The 10984-nt window shown below is 57.9% G+C and overlaps 1 protein-coding gene across 1 annotated transcript in view; it reads right to left on the bottom strand.

Annotated features, from left to right (window-relative positions):
* The window catches only part of P2RX1 (purinergic receptor P2X, ligand-gated ion channel, 1), an 18813-nt gene extending 14633 nt beyond the window's left edge, over window positions 1-4180 (bottom strand). The window contains exon 1 of the mRNA XM_010847467.1: window positions 3688-4180. Within this exon, the coding sequence (XP_010845769.1) occupies window positions 3688-3824 (137 nt within the window). The 5' untranslated portion in view covers window positions 3825-4180. The remainder of the gene's footprint in view (window positions 1-3687) is intronic.
* Window positions 4181-10984: the final 6804 nt, after the last annotated feature.

The following is a 10984-nucleotide window of genomic DNA, read 5'->3' as shown; positions in this document are numbered from 1 at the left end:
CGGCAGAAGCGCCTGGACTGAGGTGGGTACTCAACCAGGCTCCACCAATCAGGATACTCCCTTTCCTTGGCCACAATGATTGACTGGTTCTGAGATGAGCACATGACCCAATCCCAGCCAATAAGAGTTGGACCTGGGACTTTACTGGAACTCTGGAGGAGGAGATCAGAGTTGTGCCCCACGGCTGCTAGTGGCCTTTTTTCCACTCTGTGGATAGAGTCGACTTGAGAATGAGACCTCCATGGAGGAAACCAGAGCCGAGAAGAGGAGAGCCTGGCTTTGCTTTTTTGGAGAACCCAATGAGACCAACCTGAATTCCTCACCATCCCATAGAATGTGCTGCTTCTGCACCTTCATCGTGGAGGATCCAGCCAGGCCTGAAGCCTGCACTGATTTTTCAGTTACACAAACCAATCAATACCCCTAACTCTTCATTTTGATTGGGTTTCTGCCAATGGAAACCAAGAAGTTCCAGCTAATCCATCCCCAGCTTCTCTCTCTCTCTCTCTCCTTGTCCACCCTGTACCCCACCTCTATCCCAGGGAACCTGACACAGCCCTAGATACAGAGAAGATGCTGTATAAGTGTCCTCAGATACCTCTCTCCCAGCGATAACTTGTATCTCTCCTTACTCTGATAAGGATCAGAGGCATGTGGCTTCAAGTGCTCCATATAGGGGCACACAGAAGGCCCACAGGAAAGCCAAGAGCAAGATTGCCTGGACTACAGCCTCCTGGCCTTTGCTCAAGCCTGGTTCTATCACTGTGTCACCTCCTCCAGGAAGCCTTCCCAGACTCCCCTTCCCACATGACATTCACAAATCCCCTTGAGACCCACCTGTGTGTGCAGCCAGACCTCTCTCCTCCCCTGACCAGAGCAGGCCAGACAGGGACATGTCCCAGCATACCCCATGTATGGACCTGCACGGTCAAGAATGACAGCCCACTGCCTACACATCTCCAGTACGGAGAGCTCATCACCTCCCAGGAGACAGCTCTCACTGTAAATTAACTGTCTGAATTTTAAAATATTATTCCTTTATTTATTTTTGTCTGCACTAGGTCTTCGTTGCTGCGTGCAGGCTTTCTCTAGTTGCAGTGAGCGGGGGCTACTCTCTAGTTGCGGTGCTGAGCTTCTCATTGCCGTGGCTTCTCTCGTTGTGAAGCATAGCTTCTAGGGTGCACAGACTTCAGTAGTGGCAGCTCACAGGCTCTAGAGTGCAGGCTCAGTAATTGCGGCACATGAGCGGAAGGTGCCCCGAGGCATCTTCCCAGACTAGGGACTGAACCGGTGTCCCCTGCACTGGTGGGTGAATTCTTAACCAGAGAAGTCCTAACCGTCTCACTATGCTCAATCGCTCAGTCATGTCTGACTCTGCGACCCCATGGACTGCAGCCCACCAGGCTCCTCTGTCCATGGAATTCTCCAGGCAAGGATACTGGGGTGGGTTGTCATTTTCTCCTCCAGGGGATCTTCCCAACACAGGGATTGAACCCGGGTCTCCTGCATTACAGGCAGGTTCTTTACTGTCTGACCACCAGGGGAGCCTTGGGAGGTGGGAGTAATTAAAGAGAGGCCATCCCTCCTCAGGAAAGAGCAAATTATTCAGCCTTCAGGCAATGTCTTTAGAGGGTCTCCCAACCCCCTGCTCCGTGAAACAGTTGAGAAACCGAGACCTCAGGTTGTGAGACCAAGTGCAGCCAGGGTTTGGTCAATGGCAGTGGGTGCCTGGCTGAGCCGTCTGTGCAGTGATGGGAAGTGGCCAGATGAGGGCGCCAGAGACAGCAGGAGTCGCAGCTCCAGCCGGAGTTTGAGGGTCAGGTTAGCGGGTGTTTCAAAGAGACCCTGCCTTCCTCCCTCTGCTTTGTGACTTGGGCAGGTCAGTGCCCTTCTCTGAGCATATTTCCTTTCCAGGATATCAAGGCCGACTTTGGAGTCACACAGCTGGATTCAGATCCTGATCCTGCGTCTTTGTAGCTGTGAAAACCTGGCTAAGTTAGTGAGTCTTGGCAACCCTAAGGAGTCCACGTCCATTTGGAAGCTGAGTGCACTGACTGGGGGGCGAGGGAGAGAGGTCCTCGTCCCTGGAGGCATGTGTTCAGCACCGGGTGGCGCCCTGGGGCATATGCTGCAGCTGGGGGTGGGGTGGGAGGACTGTCCCCTTTCCCTCTGACAGTCTGTGACCAACACACAAAAGGAGGCATGGCACTGCTCCCAGTGCTGACCCGGAAGCAGAAACAGGGAACCACAGGGGGCCACAGTGAGGACAACATTCTCCCGGCCTCTTGGGGCAAGGGGTCGACTGGGCCCGGCTGGGCAACCCCTCCCTTCCCAGGAGGGTCAGGAGTGTGGCTAATGGTGAACCCATTAGAGGGGTTCACCCTCAAGAGGTAGGAGAGGAGGAGGCCGGGGACCAGGAGGCCCCGGTTCAAACTGGGACTGGAGGCTGACTCGCTGCGTGACCTGGAAACTCCACTGCTCCCCTCTGGGTCCGTTTCCCTCACAAGCTCAGTGACACTGCAGATAGCAAATTGGTTTGTGGACAGAAGGCCGAAGCCAAAAGGTCTCGGAGGGCTGGTCTGTAGCCGTGCTCCACCTGCTCGGTTCTGAGGCTTTGGGGGCCAGATGGAGCCGAGGGGAGGCTGTTTCGGATGATGAAGGCCCTGGGGGAACCAGGACTATGTGGTCTCCATTTGGCTCCCGGTCAGCCCGCCCTGGTTTGGTCTCACAGCAAAAATGGGAATGTGGAGACCAGAGGGCAAGGTTATTGGTGCCCCAGACCCCCCAGCAGGGGCTGAACCCCCTTCAGTGGCCCTGGGGCCTCCGGGAGCCCTCTGTGGGGTCACTGTAAGTGCACCTGCCCCCTGCCCTGCTCACCGCCCCCCTGGGCACTCAGTCCCAGAGACACACCCCGCAGCCACACCCGATAAGCAGGTGCCCAGACACAGGAAGGCACATACAGCCCATGCAGAGCTCTGGGTATGGCACACACACATCCACACACCACGCGTGTGATCACACAAGCACCTGCTAAGACAGCCAGGAAGATGGCCTTGTGTGGACCCCAGAATAGCAGCCCATACGTGAGTCCCACCTACTTCTGCCCCTGCAGCCCGGGGTGGGTGGGATAGGTCCCATGATGCCCAGAAAGGGGCTGTCATCCCTGGGGCCAGAACCGACCTCCGACCTTCGTGTGACATGGCGCCTTTAAGGCTCCAGGTGTTCTGAACCTCCAGGTGTCTCCGCTCAGAGTCTCGAGCAACCCAGGATGCTTCTAGTTCAGGCGGGCAGATGGGAGCAGGGTCTATCCCACGCTGGCTTGTAAGGTGAGGCACTGCCTCCATCCCTCAGCAGTGCATTGGGAGGTCAGAGGTGGAAGGGCTCTGTGGGAAGCCACTCAAGGGAACCGTTAGCCATGGGTCAGTTCCTCAGAGCCCAATGGCTTAACCTCTTGTCCCCATATGACTGGAGGCAGGGCTGCCCCTCATCCCTGTGTCCCCATCTCAGCAGCGGGTTAGCAGGTTCCCATTCCTTCTGAAGGGCACCAGAATGGTTTGTCAGGAGGGATGACAGCCATGAGAGAAAGAGGGGCTCTCTGGGGTCATGGGAGGCATCGCAGAGCCTGGAGGACAAGCCCTGGCTGGGGGCTGGTGACGGGGGGCAGCGGGGAGGGGGGTCCACACTCACCCAACGACGTAGACCAGGACCACGAGCTGGATCAGGCGGAAGACAATGCCCACCTTCTTGTTGCGCACAAGCACCATCCGGGGGGTGTCGTACTCAAAGAAGAAGGAAGCCAGCTCATCCTGGATCCGCTGCGCCATGGTGGCCAGGCTAGGGGCTGAGAACCGAGCCCGTTGCAAAGCCCTGGCTCCCCAGGGGTGAGCCAGGCGTCAGTGCTCCCAGCGTTTACGGAGGCAAAGCTTCTGGGGGTTCCCCACCCCTCACAAAGAGCAGGGCGGGACAGGTGGATCCAGAGGTCAGGAGTCAGAGGTCGGTTGGCAGCACTTGAGTTGAGTGGGAGCGTCCTTGGGTGGTCAGAGCTGCTCTTGGCCCCTGGCAGGCGATGGACTGTGGGCCAGCCGTGCCTGTGGACAAATAAATTCCCAAAGATAGATGGGGGCGGGGCTGGAGGGGGGCCACCCAGGCCCAGCCCCATTGCCCCTCCTGACTCGGCCTGGGCGGCCCTGCTGGGCCTCCGGAAACAGAAGTTCTTGGCAGGAAACCATGGGCCACACGTCACAAGGCAAAGATAAAGCCATCAGCCCCCCCACAAACCTGGTAGAAGAGAGCTGGGGGCTCAGGCCAGGGCCTGGGTGGAGTGGCCTCTGGTTGAAGCCCTCCCCAGACCAGGGACTCATCCCGTATCCAAACGTCCTCCCCGCCCTCCCTCGGCCCCCAGGTGGAGCATGCAGGCCCTGGGGCTCTGCAGCCAGGAGGGCAGAGAGGGAAGAGGGCTGCTTCCTGTCCAGCTCCCTGACACTTGCTGAGCCCGAGGCAAGACCCCCACCCCAACCTCCCAGACCCCCTTCTATCCATCCGTCCCTCTGGATCTGAGCCTGGCCTGTGCCCAATCAACTTCAGCGCTGGGCTGGCATCTCTGACCCCCCACCGCTCCTGTCCTGGATTCACCCCCACTACCCTGAAACCAGCATTTCTGGGTACCTGGGTGCAGGTGCCCAGACAGGATAAGGGCCACATCTATTACACGTCAGGGTCGGGCTCCCCGAGCCCAGCTCAGAAAGCCTGACGTGAGACTGTCTCAGTGCCCAGTCCCAGCTCTGCTGCCTGCTGAAGGGCCTGGTACCTTGCCTCACCTCTTCTTCCTCCTCTGTGAAACCGGGTGACAATGAGCTTTCTTCATAAGTCGAAGTCCCGGGGATGGGTCCTGCAACACTGAGGCAGCTCTTGAGCTTGGGGTACAGCTTCTCTGCAGTCCCTGCACTCGCTCCCAGGCTCTGAACGCAGGGGTCCCCGGAGGCTGGGCTGGGTGGGGGCAAGTCCTGCATGAGCCCTCAGAACACCAGAGCTGGAAGCTTCCCCGCAGCTCCGCCTCATTCTGCAGGTGAGGAAACCGGAGCTCAGAGAGAAGTGGATTGCCTAAGCTCACCCTGCAGGGTACAGAAAGCCCCCGCTTGAAGCAGGAAGGTCTCCCTGGCCCTCCCTCAGCCCAGGCAGGGTGTCCTCGGGGTTCCCTCAGCCCCGCCCCCTACTCTGTCCAAGCTGCCCTACCCTGAAGTGTGATAGGAGTCTTCTTCCTGGCGAAGCTGTAACTGGGAAATCACTCTGGGCCCGGAGCCAGGCCCCAGGGCTGGGAATCCCAGCCTCTTGTCTGGATAGAGCGGCCTTCTGGATAGCAAGGGCCCCCCCACTCAGAGGGCAGGCCTGCAGCTCCTTCCAGCCCCCCCGCTCCCCCACCCACCAACCAGGCGGATCACCCCCATCAAACAGACCAGCCTTATCTTGTGCAGAGCGCCCGCCAGTCTCAGGCTCAACTCTTATCCAATGATGCTACCTGCAAGAAGGCCTGGTGAGTACCACTTCCTGGGCTTTTCTAGGAAAATCCAGAGATGCTGGGAGGCAGAGCTGTGGTAGTCACATCCCTTTGGCTTGATCTTGACCCCAGACAAAAAGATCTGTCCTCTTCCCAGCTGACCTCACGGCCCTTGGACTAGCAGGCCCTGGACGTGAATTGCTTGCAATGGGAGGTGGGGTGGTGCATGCTGACACTGAATCTGAACCAATTCAGGAGGGTTGCTGGGACTGGATGAGGGGGCATGGTCGGGGAAAGGAAGGGAGCAGAGACGGACACGAGAAAGGAAGGAGGAAAGGATGAGGGATGGAGGAAGGGAGGGAGGAAGGGAAGGAGGTCGGGCAGACCTTCTCCAATCTGTGTCTGTGCCTTTCACACCCTCACATATCCTCCCCCTCCTCCTCCATCTCTTTCTCCCCCAAGGAGCCAAGCTTGCTGACAGACAGATGGATCCATGGACAAACAGCACACACATGAGCTCCTGTTCCAGTCTTGGTTCTGACCCTGACCCTCAGAAAACAGGACACCCTGGAGAATGGTCTCATTCGGGGATGTTACCATAACCCCCCCAAACAAAAAGAAATAAAAGAAGTTCTATTTCTTTCCCCAAATTCCTTTTCCTGTGAATAACTCTGCAGAGTAAGACAGGCAGCTGATAGAGTCAACATCCCTTCACCGGTTCTAAAATGCATCTTTCCATGGAGGCTGTGCTTTCCTACCCTTAGCCCCAGCTTCAGCATCCCCAGGGACAGATATCCGTGTTCGTTCTAGACATCTTGGGGGGTGAGGGAAGCCTGGAATGCTGCGGGCTTTTCTTTATAGCAGCCTTAGTTGGAGAACCACCATTTAACAGGTAAGGCCACAGAGGCTCTGGAAGTTGAGTGCCCACTGTCACACAGCGACTAGCTCCCATGTCTGCTGGTGGCCAGGAAGGAGGTTCCCCAAAGTTTGAGATCTTGGCTCAGAGCCCACCCCAAGACTCCAGCCCTTGAGAGCCGCCAGACCTGCCTTATAAGCCCAAAGGCCGGATGGCCGGCTCGGGCACTGGGCCGGGCCTTGTAGGGAGACAAGGCATTGCTGCCAAGCGCTCGGCCCCAGGACAGCCTCCCCTGCCTGGCTAAATTTAGCGGCTCTGTGAGCATGGAGGGGGCCTGTGTGCCTGTCCTGGAGGCCAGCCCAGGCCCTCAAGGGGGTCGCAAAGGCTCCAAAGAGTCTTCTTGGCCATTCAGCATCCCAAGATTGCAGAGGCCACACCACCACCCGAAGAGGAGTTCAGCCCAAGCTCCCCAGACCATCTGGGCCAGCCTCAGTGTCCCAGGGACTCACCTGGTACCTCAGCCTCTCAGACACCGGCTGGAACAGGGCCCTGGGCTGGTCTAACTGGACTGTCTGGGGGACGTGTGGGGAGAGTGGGCATCCGTGTGGAGGCCACAGCAGGGGTCCCCAGCCTGGCATCTCCCCACCACGTGGACCTTGCATGGCTTCTCTGGCCTCTTCTATTCCCAACTATGGGCCATGATCTGGCTGGAGCCCCTCTGCCTGAGTATCCGAGGCATCTGTGCCAGCCCCCTGGTTCTCCTCCATACTCGGGGGTCATTTCCCCTTGGCCCTCAGCCTCTTCCTGCACCTGGAACATAGGGCAATTTGGGGCTGGCCTGGGCCCCTGGACTGCACGCTTTGCAGGCACACACCCAGAGGTCCACCGCCTGCTGATGCTGAAGATGCTACACCCACAGCAGCCACATACCCACTGCCCCCTCTGGCCCCCACCTCTTTTCTCTTTCTTCTAAATCAAACTGCATTAGGGTGTAAATTTGCTGTTGTCGCTCAGTAGCTCGGTCGTGTCCTGATCTTTGTGATCCCATGGACTGCAGCCAGACACTCCTCTGTCCATGGCATTTTCCAGGCAAGAATACTGGAGGGGATTGCCATGCCCTCCTCCAGGAGATCTTCCCAACCCAGGGATGGAACCCAGGTCTCCTACATTGCAGGTGGATTCTTTACCATCTGAGCTACCTTACATGCAATCACATATACCCATTTTAGTCACACAGTTTGATGAATTTTGACAAATGCCTGCAACGCCTCCCCGCCCCGCCCCAACCCATCACTCTTGAACCTTCCTCCTGCCCCTTCACTGTCAATCTTCTCTGGCTCCCAGCCTGGCTCTGTGGCTCTGTTACTAGATTTGTTTTGCCTTTCCTAGAATTTCACAGAGCTGGAATCGCTCAGTATGGGCTCTTTTTTTGGTTCTGATTTCTTTTCCTCAGCACCAGGGTTTTCAGCATCATGCACTCTGTTGCACAGATGGATGCGCTGATTTTTATTGCTGGTGGGGGGTATTGCCGTCCACTGTATGGGCACACCACAGTTCGTTTATCCTTCCCCCGTCAATGGACGTCTGGGTTGTTTTATTTTGAGGCCACGGTGAATACAGCTGCTGTGGACCCTTGGGTTCAGGTTTTTGTGTGGACACGTCTTCATTTTCTGTGTTTGCTCTTCCACTTCTCCCAACGCAGCCCCAGTGGGCCTCCCTCCCAGATGTGGTGTGTAGTGGTGGGGGCACAGAAGCACAAAATCCTGGCCTCTGAAGGGAGCAGGGGGAAGGCCACAGGCATTTTGGTGGCTGCCATCGCTGATCCAGAATGAAATATGCCGGGGCTTTCCCCGGAATTCCCTCCTGGGCCCGCGCCCGTGAGGTAGGAAACCTCTGTTTACCTTGGCCGCCCTGTCTTGGCCCGTCAGGCTCCATGCCGTGTGCTGGACGAGGCCAGACTTGGGCAGGCCTGAGGGGCGGGGGCGGAGGCAAAGCAGGCTTGGCCACGCGCCCCAGAGGCCACCGGGAGCCCTGGAGCCCGCCTGCGTCCTGAGCAGACCCCCAAGCCCATCATCGGGCCACTCACTGCCTGTCTGTCAAGATGAGGGCCAGTTAGATGATCAAGCCAGACAGAGTCATGCCTGGCCCACCTCATGGAGCTGGTTGAGGACACCCGAGTGTGTATAAAGGCTGTGATCTGAGATGGACCTTGTACAAGGGGGAAACCTTTTCATTCCCAGGTCCTGTGGTAAACTGTATGTCAAATCCTGTCCCCCAAATAAAACCTGGCAGCTCCTAAGGGCAGGTACTGCCTGCTCTAGTCTTGACCAGCTTCCTGGATGCCCCATCCGTAGCACGGGGACCTCTTGCTCAGAGGAGACCTGCATGCGTGGTTTATTGCTCTGCGGCCACTGCTAAGAAATTCTTTGAGACTTCCTTGGTGGTCCAGTGGTTAAAACTTCACCTTCCAAAGAGCAAGGTGTGGGTTTGATCCCTGGTCGGGGAGCTAAGATCCACATGCCTCAGGGCCAGAAAACCAAAAAGTGCAAAACAGAAGCAATGATGTGGCAAACTCAACAAAGACTTTAGATACGCTCCACGTCAAAAAAAGAAAGAAAAGAAATTCCTAATCTTTGAACAAGAGGCTCCACATTCTCACTCCGCACTGAGGCCCAGTGGTTATGGAGCTGGTCCCACCTCTGGCCCTGTGGGCAGGGCCCGAGTCCCATCACCAGGGCAGTGAGTCCTCCCTTCAGAGGAGAAAACGAGGGAGGCAGAGGACCCTGGCTCTTCCCTTCCAAGAGGTCCCAGAGGGCAGGGCCGTCTGGGCAAGTCAGGAGTTCATGACAAGCAGCTTCATGAGGGCCCTGGACAGCGTGAGCCTCAGGAAATCTTGGGGGGATGCATTCGAGTGGGGCTGGTAAAGACCAGAGATGGATGGTACCTGGGGGAGAGACAAGACCCATGGAACAGCCGGGGCTGGGGTCCCCTCTGTGGGGAACAAGGGACCCCTGATATTCAGGCTCCAGGCCCAGTCCTGCTTCCCACGGACCACCCCCAGCCTCGGTTCCCCATGAACCACGTGTAAAGGCCTTTGATCACGTGCACCAACTGTCGAATGCTGTGCACCTGCGGAGGAGGCAGTCATGCCAGACTCGACTCCAGAAGTCAGGGTCTCCCCTGCCCCTTGTCTGACGAGATCATCTCTGGCTGGGGACATGGGAGCCCCAGATCTTGCTCCCGGATCCTGGGGGAAGGGATACAGGGGGTGGGAGCCCCCAAGGGAAGCATGCGGGGGGCAGAGAGGGGCCCATTCCCCGGGAAACACAATGACCCTCATGGCCCCAGACACTCGACCTTTATTTCTCTACCAGATTTCAGGTCAGCAGGTGGGTACAGGCCCCTGCCCCTCCTCTCCGCCCTCCTCCCCTACAGACATGGGAGACTCTGGGTTCTCTCACTTTCAAGAGAAGGGAGGGCAAAGGCTAGGGGGAGGGGCCGCTGAATGTTGAGCCCATCTGTCTGCAAGGCAGGCCGAGGGGGCTTTTGATTCTGGGGGCCAGGATGGGACATGGGTCTTGATTTACATATAAAATAATCACTCTGTACACTCTCGAGGAGGGGCAAGGACGCAGTCATTGCTCACCGCTGCTTCTGTGCCGAGCTAATCTTTGCCGGAGGGGCAAGAGATGAGTGCAGAGAAACATCTGTGTTCCTCGAACGCTCTCTTCCCTCCACGGAGGTGATCCAGGTGCTCATGGGTCCCTCCAGCAAGGACGGAGAGACGGAATGTGCCCTTGATAACTCGCCATTCTTAGTGACAGACACCCTTTTGGCTCATGGGTGTGCGGGGGGCAGGGGCAAAGACTAAGGCCGAGGATCACCCAGCCATGCAGATTTGGAGATGGCTGAGCCCTGGGCTGGGTGGCAGGGCACAGTGTTCAGCGATCCCAAGGAGGTCTCAGGTCTCAGGCGGCAGGAACACAGAAGGCAACCCCATCCTCTGCTTGGTAGGGCAGGCAACGCAAAGATGGCGTGTTTCGTTTGCTTGGAACAGAGGACCCTGAGTCTGGAGCTGAGGTCGGCAGGCTGGCCATTTCCCAGGAAAGGGGGATCCCTGCTCAGCCCCCTCCCCCACTCCTGTGTCTCTCGCTGTGAGTCTTCAACTCCCTGCGTGGATAAACAGAAACAGGCTCAAGCCCTCGTGAGTTGATTCCAAGGAAGCGGAGTGGAATGGAGGGGGCTGTCTGTCCTCGCTGTGCACGGCTGGGTCCGGATGTCCCCTCTTCACCCTGGGGCCGACCAGGCCCCAGACCAGGCACTCGCTAAGAGTGAGATCAGAGTGGTTCCCAGAACTCCATCAGTGTAGACACGCCTGCAGGTCGCAAAGGGCATGCCCCGCCTCAAAGCAGGGGAAGCGCTCCGAGTGTGAGTGTACGTGCTTGTGGATCCGGGGAGGAGGGCTCTGGGCCAGCTCCGGCCAGGCCCCTCGCAGGCTGCAGTTCCTGGACTAGAGCCCAGAGACCTGAATCACAGAGCCCCCAGGCAGGCGGGAGCAGGGACGGAGACCCCAGGCCAGGCCTGGCGGTGAGCCCAGTGAGCAAGCAGGCGAGTGTGCAGGCGGGTGGGGGGTG

This window comes from Bison bison, unplaced genomic scaffold, assembly GCF_000754665.1.
Source record: "Bison bison bison isolate TAMUID 2011002044 unplaced genomic scaffold, Bison_UMD1.0 scf7180017864249, whole genome shotgun sequence".
Classification (NCBI taxonomy): Eukaryota; Metazoa; Chordata; class Mammalia; order Artiodactyla; family Bovidae; genus Bison; species Bison bison.
The sequence above is the reverse complement of the archived record's forward strand: the minus strand, read 5'-3'. Positions and strand labels throughout refer to the sequence as shown.